At 36.2% G+C, this 15,263-nt stretch overlaps 1 protein-coding gene across 3 annotated transcripts in view; it reads left to right on the forward strand.

Annotated features, from left to right (window-relative positions):
- Positions 1 to 15,263, forward strand: part of TMEM67 (transmembrane protein 67) — a 32,717-nt gene that overhangs the window by 10,011 nt on the left and 7,443 nt on the right. For all 3 annotated transcript variants that reach the window (XM_063299484.1, XM_063299486.1, XM_063299487.1), the window contains exons 10-22: positions 450 to 536; positions 1,936 to 2,001; positions 3,018 to 3,177; positions 3,915 to 4,038; positions 5,061 to 5,166; positions 6,271 to 6,327; positions 6,427 to 6,525; positions 7,348 to 7,446; positions 7,797 to 7,883; positions 8,960 to 9,059; positions 10,330 to 10,469; positions 13,487 to 13,627; positions 14,768 to 14,848. In XM_063299484.1, coding sequence (XP_063155554.1) covers positions 450 to 536; positions 1,936 to 2,001; positions 3,018 to 3,177; positions 3,915 to 4,038; positions 5,061 to 5,166; positions 6,271 to 6,327; positions 6,427 to 6,525; positions 7,348 to 7,446; positions 7,797 to 7,883; positions 8,960 to 9,059; positions 10,330 to 10,469; positions 13,487 to 13,627; positions 14,768 to 14,848 — 1,347 coding nt within the window. The remainder of the gene's footprint in view (positions 1 to 449; positions 537 to 1,935; positions 2,002 to 3,017; positions 3,178 to 3,914; positions 4,039 to 5,060; positions 5,167 to 6,270; positions 6,328 to 6,426; positions 6,526 to 7,347; positions 7,447 to 7,796; positions 7,884 to 8,959; positions 9,060 to 10,329; positions 10,470 to 13,486; positions 13,628 to 14,767; positions 14,849 to 15,263) is intronic.

A 15,263-nucleotide genomic window follows, 5' to 3' on the forward strand; every position in this document is an offset into this window, starting at 1 on the left:
GGAGGGAGAGTTTGCAAGCATACTTATGATAGGCAGTCATATACAGTATAAATAATTAAATGCATGATTATTTAAGATCTAAAAATTAATATATCCCCATATTATCTGTTTTGTTGAGAGAGTTCTATCTTACAGTTTCAGGTCTACATTGGTACACTGAAACACTTTGTTGTATTAAAATTATGGCTGTTACTCCTTTTCACTTTTTTAGAATAAGGAAGTAACTTTTCACCTCTCCATGATACTGTCTGCATATAGTGAGCTAGATAGTAAGTGGAGTGGTAAGGATTTACATTTAGTACTTAATTCGTCTGATCATTTTTCTTACACAATTGCAGATTGCAACATGAAATATTAATAACATTCTGATTTTCTTTTAGATCTTGCATAAAAGATATGCCTAAGATACAAGATTCTAGATCTTGAAAGCAATTAATTTTTTTTAACAGGATGTAAAATTAAAGTTTATTGCAGCTTCATATGATGCAATGGGAAATTTTCTGAAATGGCAACATTTAGAAGGTGGCTTTTTACAGGTAAGGAAAGAGCACATCACCTGGTATTAATTTGGGTTGGTAATATTGGATCAGATTTAGTCAAACTTGCCTATTGAAATCTAATAGAACAAATTAGTTGTGGTTAAAAAAATTGCTTTGAATGAATTTAAATATGACTAGATTTAATGTTAGATAGCCTCATGTGGCGCAGAGTGGGTAGGCGGCAGTATTGCAACAGAAACTCTCCCCATGACCCTAGTTCGATCCCAGCAGAAGCTGGATTCTCAGGTAGCTGGCTCAGGTCGACTCAGCCTTCCATCCTTCCGAGGTTGGTAAATGAGTACCCAGCTTGCTGGGGAAGACGACGGCTGGGAAAGGCAATGGCAAACCACCCCGCTATAGTCTGCCAAGAAAACGTCACGAAAGCTGTGTCCCACCAAAGGGTCAGACACGACTCGGTGCTTGCACAGGGGACCTTTCACCGTTCACACACAGATTTAATGTTACTTCCATTTGCTTTCCTCTCTCTACATCACCACTCCTGCATACTTTGCAGGAGCTCAAGCAGGTATTCCAGGCCTCCAAAGCAGATACAAGGGTGTGCAGGAGGTGGGGTGGGGAAGAAGAATCTATTCCAGTGGCAGATGCAGTTCCATGAAGAGAATAACATCATTAGTACATTTCTAATTATGAACCCAGGTTTTTGCATTTTGAGTCCCATCAGCATAGTTTCAAAGCATAAAGTGTGTGGAGGCATAACATTCTGAGCCTCATCATCTGAAATCACTGATAGTTAAATGTAATAATATGTGGGAATGACCTTGGGAGACAGGAGGAAGACCCTTAGACTGGACAGATTAGACAACTCAGAAGGGGGTGTGGGAAGTGTTTCAGAAGGAACCCTCCCTAGTTTTCCAGATAATAAAAAGGAGAGAGGGGGAGAAATACTTGCAAGATTCTGTTAATGTAACCTTACAATAAAGATAGTGCTGATACTCCTGGTAGTGCTTCTTGTCTGGGCTATCTCAAAGGGCTAACATCAAAAAAGAGAGAAGATGGGTGTTATGCAAGGCTTTGAGAAACTGTATCTGGGTTGTTAACTACAATGGCTTTATGTACTTACTTATTGATTATTTTATTTATTAATCAAATTTATCATCGCCCATCTCCCAAAAGGGACTTAAAGCATCCTTTGATACTCAGATCAGTGGAGCTGTTCTTTCTCATACTGAGTTTGCTCACTGGAACCCTTAAATACCGAATCATTCAATTATTTGTCACTGCAGTGAAAATAAAAAATCCAGAGTGACAAAATACTGCATTTTCTTTTCATGTAAGCATATGTCTTCTATTTAAAAAAGAAATGAATGTAACATTTATTTTGAAATTTGAGAAGATTGCAGTGAAGAATGCTAAGTATTTTCTTTTTAAAAAACAGCTTTGTCCAGATACATTAATTAGACTGAATGCTGCTTATAATTTTGGAACAACCTACCAACAAAAGGTAAGCATAGTTTATTTTTTAAAAAAGTTCCATAAAATACACCTTAATTATTGCTAGAGAAGAAAATAAATACTTAATTGTTGTGATGTTCTTGCATAAAGTTTCATGCTCTCTTATGGACTGACTGAAATACAGGTAGTCTTCACTTAACGACCATTCGTTCAGTGATCGTTTGCAATTACAACGGCACTGAAAAAATGGCCTTTACTACCTGTGCCCAAAATTACGACCGTTGCAGCACCCCCACAGTCACGTGATCAAAATTCGGGCACTTGGCAGCCTGCCTGCATTTACTGCTTCAGCTCCCCACTCCCACCCATCTCCCCCTACATCTCTGCCCTTTTGGAAGCCTTGCACCCTGCCTTGTGGGGCAGGAAGCCCAGCCTCATGGTGCAAGGCCACCACAGCAAGCTCTAGCCTCCCCAGCCTGCATTCCTTCACGCAGCTGCCTCCTCTCCCAGTTCCCCGCACCTGCCTTTTGCCTTTTTTGCCCAGCCACCATGGGCGAAGCAGAAGCGCCTGGCTGCCTTTGCTGAGTCCTTTTCGGACCCAGCTTCTCCAGTGAACATTTCCTCCACATGGCTCCCTTCAGAACACTGTCTTCGGAAGCTTACGCAATCTTCTCAGAGCCTTTGGAGAGCTCAAGCTGTGGAATGCAAGATGGCTGTCAGTAATTGAGAACATGTTATCAAAATAAGTCCAATTAATGGAGAATAAAGTTCTCAGTATCTCCTTCTTAAGAGACAAGATGCTTCTGAATTACCAGGTACTGGGGAACAGCATAGGAGAAGCTGTTTCCCTCATGTCCTACTTAATGTGCCCAAGAGAATTTGTCTGGGCACTTTGTAGTTGTATACAGACTTTTGATGCTATTTGTATAATCTCCTTGTTCTTTCCTTCTGTTTGCTACAAAATAATAAGATACATGATTTAAGGGGAAGACATTTTCCTTAAGATTTTTCCATTTTCTGAGTTAGTAGAAACACATTACACATTCATTTGCTTTTTCGATACAGTGTACAATTTCAGTTTCCAAGATTTTAAAGGATTATGCTGAACCTGTGTTTTATGATGTATTCCTTGAGTATTATGATGAAGAAGATGGACAGCAATACCTTTGGGCAGTGCCAGTGTTAAATGTGAATCTTAGGTATAATGAAATGTTTGTGAACCAAGGTAAGAATATTCTGTTGACGTGTGTCAGTGAATTGACAGGGTAAAAATTAGATACAATAAATGTACTGTATAATTCTATATTTTTTTAATTTTCAAAACTATTGCTACTTTCTATCAGTAATTCTAATGGCACTCTAAACCTCACTGATACATAGTGACCTCATTTGAATGAAACACAAAGCCCTAGTTTGGTATTATGTGAACAAGTATCAGGTTTGAACCTCCCCATTCCTTCTTTCTTCAGGCAACCCTATCAACAGAGAGTGGAAGTGTTCATTCAGCTTTCAATTAATTGAAGTTTACTGCTTAAGCCCTGGTTAATTTAACAATGCTATTGAAATAAGCCCAGTTTGTAAATGATGGGTTGAAACTGAGTTGCTTTCAGTAAACTCTAAGACCAATCACAGTTTAACTGGGTTTGGGTGCAAAGCTAACTAAAGTTAGTTAAAAATAGAATCAGAAAATTTTAGTCTTGTGGCAGCTGTGCTGGAGGAGAAAGAAAGGAGGTACATAAGTGTTCGTGAAGTAACTGCAGTTATTTAGTTTTATAAGTAAGTATAGTAAAATGTATTTGATAATATTATCAAACAACTTAAAGTTATTCAACATGTTTTATATCATTATAATCATTCTACATTAGTTATAAACAATGCAGGTTTCCTTATTTTTCCTTCTCTTTCAGTAATGTAAAAGTTCTTTTTTTCTAAAGTTGTAATTTTATAACATGTTTTTCGAAGGCAGCAATGTGAACAACTGGCTTTTGACACGCCGTATATTTTTGGTGGATACCTTAAGTGGGCGAGAAAATGACTTGGAAAGCCAGCCAAAAGTAATCCGAATTGCTAGTAAAATAGCAATAAGGTAAGGTTATATAAACTTTGGATAAGATGCTGCCCAGTTGTAGATGCCCAAATTCAAATTCGAATTTAGTTTGATCCAACCATCAGAGCTGCTCAGAAGCGAGCTCTGTGGAATTTATTGGGATTTATCCTGATGCGTCTACATATGATTGGAGGTTAAAAGTGCTGAAGATAATATCCTCAATCCAAACAAATAATCTGCCTATAAGTACAATGTGAGCATAAACGAAAATTTCAGTGATTGCAGTAAATACTTGAAGAGGGAACTTAATCACTTTAAAAATTGAACAAGGAAATGGAAGGCAGCTTCAAAAAATGGCTCCACCCTGCGCTATGATTTGCACAAAATAAACAGTACTTGGACTGCAAGGCAAAAGCTAATTTCATATTTGACTTGCTATATCCATCAGTCATTGATAAAAATAAGTTTTATTGATCGTAGGCATGGGGCCTGTTTATTATCTTAATTTTATAATCTTCTGTATTTTCTAGAAGGATGTGTACAAACAGAAAATATGTTTGTTTTAACCCCAAACAAACACCATGTCCAGGAAGTTCAGCCAGGCAGGTTGCAGCTTGGCCAACCCAGAACCCAGATATTTTAGTTATTCTGGGTTTCAGCCAAGTCAAAATCTAGAGAGGTTTTACTGAATGAGTAGGACAAGGCTGGTGCACCACATTCCTTTCTCCTGCCCTCTTCTGTGCGATCTATACCCCAGGCCACCTTTTCTTCCCTGTCTCCACCTTTAGCTGTCTTCCATTAATAGTAATAATAATAATACCCTTTATTCTAGTGAATAATCATATTTAAGCATCGTTCCGTACAAGTTCTGTGAGTACAAAAGAATAATGAGATCTTTTAAGAAGATGCTAAATGCACTGCATGAAGTAAAAAGTTTAAACAAAATACAGAACTCAGTGCATGGTCCGTAAAAAAACTTAATACTGCACGGTTGTTACCTTACTTCCAATGGTGTCAATCCTTACTTCCTAGCTAACCCTCCGTTGCACTCCTTTTTGCAGTATTCATCTTGTGCAGAACACTCAGAGGGGAGCCATCTATCCTCCTCTAATGACAATTGCCTACAGTGATGTTCTCATCCAAAATCCCAGTGATGAGAATGTAATGGTAAGCTTTTCTCCACCTCCCAGCTTCATTTAACAGTAGCTTAGCCGGGCAACCAAAACTGCATCACCAAGATAGATCCTGCTGAGTGATGAATAATTCCACTAACTCAATAAACTAGAAAGCCCTGGGTATTGGTCATTATAAAGGTTTCACAATTAACTGAAAAGAACGTTTTACATGTTTTTAAGTCAGAACTTAGTACAGAGAAATAAGCTCCTGCCTGTTTAACCCAGACTGCTGATCGGCCATTAAAATGATTGATTACAGATGGGTGCATCCTCAAAAAATCTCCATTCTGATTGATTTAAACATTGATTAATTTATTTCTCAGTCTCTTCTTTCTCCCATAGTTGTGTTTAATATCTGCAAATGTGTTCTCATTCCAGGTTAGGTTTGCATTTTTTTTTTGCCACTTGTTAAGTTTGGATTATTATGGAATTATTCAGTTTGCAGAATCTTTTCATGTTAATTGCCCTTGCAGTTTGTGGAGGTAGACTGTGGCTATTCCCAATATTTTACAGAAAAAGCATTCAATCTATTGGTGATTGCATACTTTTTATTTATTTTATTTTATTTTATTTTTATTTTTAATTATTTATTTATTGCAAATTTCTATAGCCGCCCATCTCATAAACATGACTCTGGATGTCATACAAGAAAAACATGCCCAATAGCCTGTTATAATGATATTTTGTGCCTCAGTCTTCAAGTTTCCCATTTTTTTTTTCTGTGGACAGGAGTCAGTGAGTTAGCATTTCCTTCATTCTATTCTGTATGAGGTTATTTTAAACAAAAACCTCTCAGTACCAGCTCTGTATACAAAGCCAGGCTGTTTGGAACCTTCCTTACCAGTTACTGTGGTTCAGATTTCCATATTGTAGCCACTATTTTTTCTGACGCTGCTCACCTTGTCTGTGGTCTTATGAGATGAAGTTCCTGTGCCAAAATCTGAAGACTAGCTCATCAAATAGATGAGAAACCAATGATGTACATTTTATTTAAAGTAATTACATTTTATGATCCATAACCTAATGCTGTGTGTGTAGTGGTGATCAAGCAAAGGTGATTTTACTGGAATGTTAAAATAATTATTTCACTGTTTAGGTTTCCTTCTCAGTCAACTATGAAATGAACCAGTCAGAGGCTCGCATTCAGACTGATGTAAGCATTCTCTTTCCACCAAATTTTAATCTCTTTGGAACTTGTCTGCTCATTTCCATAGGCAAAGCAGTATGATTTCTTTCTTACCTTTTCCTGCAGATAGCACTTGGTGTTCTGGGTGGCCTGGCAGTTCTGTGGTCCCTTCTCAAGACTGCTGGCTGGAAGAGGCGTATAGGAAGCCCCATGATTGACTTACAGGTATGAACAGTTGGATGTCCTAATTTATCTAGTATTATTTAAATGTGTATGTTTAGGACACTTTCCTGCAATATACAGCTGGCCTGGCTGAGGCATAGCACTTTGATACCTTGTCAAACTGATCTGTTATGATCACATTTATTGAAAATAAATCCTACTCAGTTTAATTAGATTTAATGATGCACATTTATGCTATGATTGCAGCTTTAAGAAATGTACTGTGTAAACAGCATCAAACTGGAAACTCCAATGCCAATATAGTTTTTATGTAAGATTACAATCCTAGCATGTATATGCAGTAGTAAATCTCATGAAAAACCAGCAGAAAGGTTCTTTGTAGTACTAATCTCTGAATGGAAGGAGCCATCTGTTTCCTACATGATGAGGCTTACTTCCCAATGACCTGGCATTCTAAATCTCCTTTTAGCAAAGAATATATTTATTCTTTGAGGTGGTGTGTATATATAGAGAGAGATAGAGAGCCCTACCACTGCATGCTTTCAACCAAGTGTTAGCTGACATCATTGTATGTAATACAGTCCTGTGAGAGCAGCACAGTATTATATCCATGCCTTACGTTGGGTTATTTGAACAGTAAGAAATATGGAAAACTGTTTCCTAAATACACTTCCACGTTTGGCTGCTGAACTGTCATCTCTTCTACAAATCATTTCAAAAAAAATCTGCTGTGAAGTCTCTACATATCAAACAGTCTCTTGATAGGTAGTACAGCTGTCTGAAAGTCACCTTTCTGACCATTTTTGTTGGGGGGGGAAAGTCACTCCATTGTATCTTACAAAAACATATAATTTGACATTTTAGACAGTTCTGAAGTTTCTGCTATTCTATGCTGGAGACCTTGCAAACGTTTTCTTCATCATCACAGTGGGAACAGGGATTTATTGGCTTATATTTTTTAAAGTAAGTCTATTTTTTTTCTTTTTTGCAAATGAATAAATAGCAATATATAAGACATCTGAATACTTGTAGTTTCTCTCTTGCCTCTTCTGATCAGACTATTCAGGCAAGTTCTGCATATTAAATAATTATTTGTTTGCTGTGGTGCTTTTTCATTTGCTTTTCTCTGAACCCTAAATGCACTTGAAAAAATAAATAAAACTAGTTGAGATGTTACTAATCCTATTTTGCTTGCAAGTTCATTAACTTTTGCAAAATTGCTGTTACTTTATAAGTAATTTACAAGCTGGTATGATTAAACAAACATAAATATTGTATCCCGTTTGGTATAATAGAGTTTGTTTGCTCTTCAGGCACAGCAGTTTGTCTCTGTTTTACTACCTCTGCCAAGTCAAGAAGTTAAGTTTATTTCTTATGTTGGATGTGCTTTTGCTCTGAAGGTAAACATATGCCCTGATGATTTCCAGAAATATGAACTGCTACAATTTATCGGTGCCAATTTGGAAACAGTTTGCATTCATAATGTTATTTTGCTATTTTCTGGAGGGGGGAAAAAGGCTTTTATAGTAATTTCTTTGGGATATCACTTTCTTATTAGTGTTCACTAGGTTAAAATTCAAAATAAGAACCTGATAGCTAATGTAACACTTCTTGCTAAATGTACTGTATTTCTGAAGCCTAGTTGAAAATTCAACCATGCTTACTTCCTAATTTTCAGTGGGGACATGAGATTACTTTTGGGTCTACACTGAGTCAGAAGTAATACTTAGAAAACCATGGAATAATACTGAATTTTAGCTCAGTTGTAATTGAAAAGGAACATGTCTCTTCTCCCCACATCCTAAAGACAGAAGCTTATGCTTTTTCTATATGAAAACTTGTTTTTTATCAGTCTATAAGCATTTGAAAGTATAGTACATATGCACACATCAGTGAACATAAATATTCTATGCACCAGATTTGAGCTAGGAAAAAACAGCTGGACTTTTGCCAGAATTTAAAAACTGTTTTCTTTAGAAATATAGAAATTAGACTAACCGAAACTTACATATGAATAAATATATCAGGGATTGTGCTATTAATGGGAATTTTCTGCTGGAAAAAGCTGTTAAATGAAACAGTCTGTCCAGAACAGTGGTGGACTTCTGCTTGTTTGAAGCTTTCCAATGGAGCTGCATCACTGCCAATCAGGGATGATTTACTGGAGGATTGGAAGAGATGACCAACAAAGTCCTTTCCAATTCATACATTCTATAATTCTGTGATCTGATTGGAATTGCACTGGGATACTCCAAGTCATCCATCATATAGAACATGCACAAGCAACTCCTTTTGATGGCAATAAGAGGCAGAGATATTAGACAGGAATAGTTTTTTTCCTCTTTCCACATTTGGTTGATAGCAGTATAAATGCCTTTCTTCGTGTAATTCTGAATTAGCATTGCTTTTCTAGAGTTGTCTTTTTTAAAAAGATAGTAATTTTAAGTTGGTTTTTATTTCCTCTAACGATTTTTAGGCACTGCACTTTTTGCATCTGCTTGTTTCCCAACTTACAGTAGATATCTTTTTCATCGACTGGGAGCGTCCAAAAGGAAAGGTTCTTAAAGCAGTGGAAGGTATTAAATGTTTTTCCCAATGATTGATTAACTTTATGTTGTGCATCTTCGGAGAACAGGATGTACTTTGCAGTATTTCTTTGTCATCCAATTTGTGACAATGCTATCAGTGAAATATAGCATTAATAGGCTACTAGTTTTCAACCATTCAGCACTGAAGAGAGGGAAGATCATCAGTAAGAGGAGGGACACTTAGCCTTTTCCACCAGCTAGAGAAGGATCAGCTCGGGGGGTGGGGTTGTTTTTTTCCTCTATTCCATTTGGTTGGAGGTACAAGGGCTGCTTTGTCATTCGGAACATATATTGTAGTTTCTCTCCAAATGAGACTACTAGCAATAGAAATTGCCTGACTCTGACTGGATCTGAATTAAATACCTGCCTCCTGCTTCATTCTGGCATTGTCAGCTGATTTCTCCACCTCGTCCTTCCCCTCCATTCCCTAAGTATTTAGCCTCCTGGCATTCTGCCCTGAGACTTCCAAACTCACAATTTTAATTAAAAGAAGCTGCTTTATGAAACCACAAGTTGTCTGAAAAAGAAGATCAAAATATAGATAACATTTGAAAAGAAGAGTAGTAATCCCTGTTGTATATATGGTGGGATATAATAATAACGACAACAACAATAATAATAAATGTAGAAATGAACGTGTGTATTTATATACCAAGAACCTTTATTTGTGAATATGGAGGTAGGCTATTTTGACCTTAATTTTGCACAGTAGTTGATACTGGTGTGCATTAAAGCCTTGAGACATAATACGATTAAGATTAAACACCTTTAAGCTTTGCTGATTTCAGAAACGGGGCTAACCATATCCTAAGTATTCCATTTAAATCAGTGGGACTTTAGAAAAGCTTTACTTTGTACAGTCATATAACCACATCTGTACCTTCTTTCTCATAATATATGAAGTAACTGTACATGCTTTTTTTCTTCCCTCTGTATTTAGAACAATCTCCTCTAGTAAGCCTTGAATGGTCCAGGTGAATGCATGCTGTGGTGGTGTTCATGTGGTTAACATGTGAAAGCCATTATACAGTTATCGAATAAGGGATAAGAGCATATATAATCTTTAAGATGAACCTGATTTTACTGGACTATGTAAAATAGACCCAGAAAAAAATGTGTGCAGTTATTTAATTTAGTTTAAAAATGTATGATGTGCTTTATATACATTTTATATGACCACATGCATCATCTAATAACTGGTGGTGCTTGTGTCATTAAAGCCAAAATAAAATATTTAACATGAGTTTCTTCTTCATAGGAGAAAATGGCATAAGAAGTATTTCTGCACCGGTCAGCATATGGAGAACATATTTCATAGCAAATGAGTGGAATGAAATTCAGACCATTAGGAAAATAAATCCTCTCTTCCAAGTGCTTGCTGTTCTCTTCTTTTTAGAGGTGACATTTAAAAATTCATAGCCATTGTTCCAAGACATAATTGGGTCAGCTAATGAAAAATCCACATAAAATAGTTGTTACAAACTGGGCCTCATATAGCACCAGTTCTGAACACTTTTAATCTGGTTTATGCAATCTGGACATCCAACAATGAAATTACACATAATAACCAAAGCAGTAAAACGTATTAAGTAATATAAGGAGCTAGTGGCATACAAGACAATCAAATGATCACTAACAGTCTATCAGGAATGTAATACATTCAGTTTTATGAGAGAAAGACAAGGGTGAAGTGAAAGAAAGTCAGCGGAAAACAGGATTTTGAAAAGTTCATATTAATGGTGCATAGAATGGGAAAGCAGAAAGCAAAAACAAAAGTGTTTTGTTACAGCAAAGAAAGCAAGAGATTTGCAGATATAACAATGCAGGAAAATAGAATAAAGATATATTTATTTGTAAGAAGAAAAGGGATTTCTGGTTCAGGAAGAAGAGATGCAGAGGGAGAAAGAGTTACCTTCCTGTGCAGATTGGCTGCTTTTGTTGGCTTGGTGTGATGGAAGATGGCTTAGCTTCTTTGGAATAAAAAGAAGCAGACAAAGAGAAGTACCGAAGAGTTTCTTAACTGAGTAGGAATCCTTGTGCTTGTGTTCTTCCTTGCTTGATGGTCGAGGACCATTTTTATACCTCTCAGGGAATATGGCAAATTAAAAGAAATCAAAACCATAACCTCACTTCATGTTTTGAGAAACCGTCAATAAGGTATCTTAAAAAAGCAGAAAATCCTTTTTTATTCTCTTTCCTAGGCATCAGTATAATGATTGCTGATAAACCATTTGCTAGTTCATTGATTGCCAATGGCTTAACTGGATGCTGTCAATGATTATTGTTTAAGACGCCCTGAGTCACTCGCTGAGATGGGCGGCTATAGAAATCAAATAAATAAATAAATAAAATTATTCTAAATAAAGGGCAATGCTGAATGGATCAAGAGCAGCACAACATGAGAAACGTGAACACTGGAATTGCCAATTCAGTCACTCAAGATTTGGTTTCTTTCACATTCAGCATCAGAAAATTGTAAGAGGTGTTGTTTGTATACATCCATCCATCCTATCTTTCCCCTTGGGGAGGAAGATTCAGATCAGTTATGTAATAATTGCCTTTAGGTCATATTTACAGTTTGACAAGTGTTAATCAGAGCTCCAGAAGCATTGGAAGAGTTCACCAGGGGCAGGGCATGTTTGCAGGAGCTAACATACCTTGGGTGCATCTTGGCTGAGTTTTAATAATGGAAAAACTTCTTTGATGCTTTTGCCAAGCTTGAGTTGAAGTTTTCTTTTCAGCTGCTAACTTTATCCAACATGTATTATAGCTTCCTGACAATTCCCTTTATTGTTGAAACATAGGCCTCATGCAATAATATTCAGCAAACCAAAGTAGTACAGCCTTCTTCTATACTTTTATAGCCAATATGACCACAGTACAGTAAAATGCAACAAAGAAAGTCAGTCTACAGCCAAGAACGATTTCCCACTGAAAAGGAGCAGATACTTTTTGGGCTGAAACATGATTAATTTACTACTGCCTCAATTCCTAATTCTTTAAGTAGTACCTGCTGTGAGAAAGAATGAGAGGGAAGAATTTTAGGAACAGAGAGGGAAAACTCAAAGATACCATATAGGAAATACTGGAAGGATAAAGAAAGGCTGTATTTGGAAGAGATTCTGATATGAAAATAAAATGACAAGAACAATGATAAGAAAAGCATAAATTGAACAGATTGTATCATAGAAGACGTAGGTAGGTAGGTAGATGATAGCTAGACAGACAGATTAATGGCTTTTTCTCTGGGCATGAATAAAAGATCTTAACAATATGGCAAGAGAATGGAGATTTGTTTATTTGCTAGACATGTCTAATGCAAATATTCTGTTACTTCTATTAACTTACTGAAATCCAACAGCCATGCAAAGGCAGGGGCTGAGAGGATATTTGAAAGACTGGAAAGGCATCCTTGAGTCCTATAGTGTCACATTCATGGTTTGGCCAGTGTCAAATATTGAACAAACTAGGTAAGGGAGGACAAATCAGGTAATACAGTGTCTGGGTGAGCTTTGTGCTTTTGAGTTTATATTATTTTTATTCAAAACCCTTATGTTACCTTCGTGGTACTGATATTTTTTGAACCACCAGTTCAAGACTCAATGAAAAGAAAATATGTTTGTTCTAGCAGAATATTTCTAGCAGAAACATACTTTTAGTTGATGCATACTTCTTATATGTTATGAGACATAAGTAAGAATAAATTTGTCTTATGCACTTAATTAAAATAACAACAAAAAGATCAGAGTTGAAGTTATTACTTCATAATATACTCTAGGACTAGAGCTTCATTTTATATTGAAGTTGCCATAACTTTTGCAGGTTTGAATTTTGGCTGCCAAGTCATATCTGTGAAGCAGAAAGTGAAACAGAACTAACAAATGAAGGATTATTCATGTGAATTATCAAATTCCAAATCTAAATTATCTGATGTTGGTTTGAATTTTTGCTCGGTATCAACATATAGTTAGCTGCCTTTGGAGAAGAATTGTAACAAATGTTTACAAAGATCCCAGAATAACTTTTTCAACTCTTATATATCACCGTCTTAATTTATCTAGTCTAATCAAGTATCATTTACATTATTATTGCAAGCCTTCCTGTATCTTAAGCCAGAGCAGGGGAACCTGTGACCCTCCAGATGTTGCGAATTACAGCTCCAGCATCTCTTTCTGATGGCCATCCTGGCTAGGAACAGTAGTTTAGTAACATTGCAAGCCATAAGCTCTCCACACCTACCTTAATGGCTAGTATTATTATTTAAATGAAAAACTGATATTGACAAAATATTACTTGCTGTTTAATGTAAAGGTATATGCCAAAATTGAAGGTGATCATCTAGGCAATGTAGAGAATCTTTGCTAATGTTGATACATATTTTTAAAAACTAGATAATTTGTTCATTATCTTTACAGGTTGTAGGATTCTCAAATTTAGCCTTAATGGATTCATCTTCTCATCTTACTAGAAACCCTGAAAGTTACATAGCACCCTGGAGCCGCATTCTGAGATACGGTGTATCTGCTGTACTTTGGTTACTGATTGCTATAATTCAGGTAAAACTTTGTAAACTCACTGCACTGTGATTATCTCCCCATCAGATGATTCACATTCATCAATGATTTTATTGTTTATGAGTCATCAGCATACTGTAGATGCCTGATAAAACCCAGTTTTTTTTTTTCCAGGAGTGGCTTTATGGACATTTATTGCTTTCAGGCCAAAATAGAAAATCTCTCTCAATAATGATGATGATGATGATATAGCAAATTGTTATAATCATACTGAACTCTTCTCGTTTTGGGAGAAGAATGAAAGAATGACTTTCTCTTACTTTCTACAACTAAGGTGGATTTGCACACTGTGCACCAGAATCTGGGTTTTGTTAATATATTGTGATCATCACCAAGCATGCATGAATAAAAGAACCAACTCTTGGAAAACTCATTCATTAGTATTACATGTAACTTACTTGATTTTATTGGAAATAAAAAAAATATTTACTGGCATTGAAATTAATTCATAAAATGAATGAAATGGAAGTAATAGGGAAAAATGCTAATGCGCTTTAAGCTGAAGCCTGTGACACTCATTCGGACTGTCATACTTAGTCCACAGATCACTGTCCACATATTTAGTCCACAAACACTGAGAGTCAAAGAGCCTACTTATCTAGAATGCCCTTGCAAAGAGAGAGAGAGAGAGACCACATTTGGAAATTTCCAGATTGGCAGTTTTACTTGTAGCTTATTAACCAACAGCGAGCTAGAGGGAAGACAGTCGGCATCTGCCTGGGCATTCTACCCTAAGATCATTGGGAATCAGAAAATTCCATGCTGATTTTTCCTTCATTTTGGGACTGACTCCTTTTTTATTTGTTTGCTTAGTTACCTGGTTATTGTGAATAGCAGGGTAGTGACTATTTAATAGTTGTTAGATTTATGTTTTGCCTTTCCTCCTAGAGGTCAAGGCAGCATACGTAGTACTTCAGCTTCCAATTTTTCCCCACAGCAACAACCCTGCAGGATAGATTGGGTTGAGAGGGAATAGCTGGGCTGAAGTTACCCGTGAACTTTTGATCTGAACCTGGGACTCCCCAGTCCTGGACTGACATCTTAATCAGTATATTTTACTGGCTAAAATAGAGAAGCAAAAACATTCTTCCTTAACTTATTAGTAAAACTGATTTTTCACAGGTGGTACACTTTTCTGTCTTTTATGAAAGATTTATAGAAGATAAGATCAGGCAGTTTGCTGATTTATGCTGCATGAGCAATGTAAGTATTTTATACTTCTAAACACTGGCTTTCTTAAAAAAGGGTGTTCATATTTAAACATTTCAAAATTACATTTGAAAAGATGTACTTTGCTAATATATCTATAGTTAGTATTGTCTAATAATTGATATCCAAAGCTACTTTTTTAAAATAACTTCCTAATTCTTTACTAAAAACTCATCTGGGTTTTATTTCTTTATAAGTTGTAAGCCACCCAGAGTCACTTTTCTGTGAGATGGGCGGCTCTACAAATTTGATAAATAAAAAATAAAACGAATAAATGATAAATAAAATTTCCCTGATGTGGACTGTAAAAAAATTCCATCTATAGAAAAACTCCTGACAGTATTCTGAGATTAATAGCCTAATTTTCAAGTGTCTGAATTCAGATGTGGACCAGAGAAAACAAAGAACT

This window comes from Candoia aspera, chromosome 3 (genome assembly GCF_035149785.1).
Source record: "Candoia aspera isolate rCanAsp1 chromosome 3, rCanAsp1.hap2, whole genome shotgun sequence".
NCBI classification, from domain to species: domain Eukaryota; kingdom Metazoa; phylum Chordata; class Lepidosauria; order Squamata; family Boidae; genus Candoia; species Candoia aspera.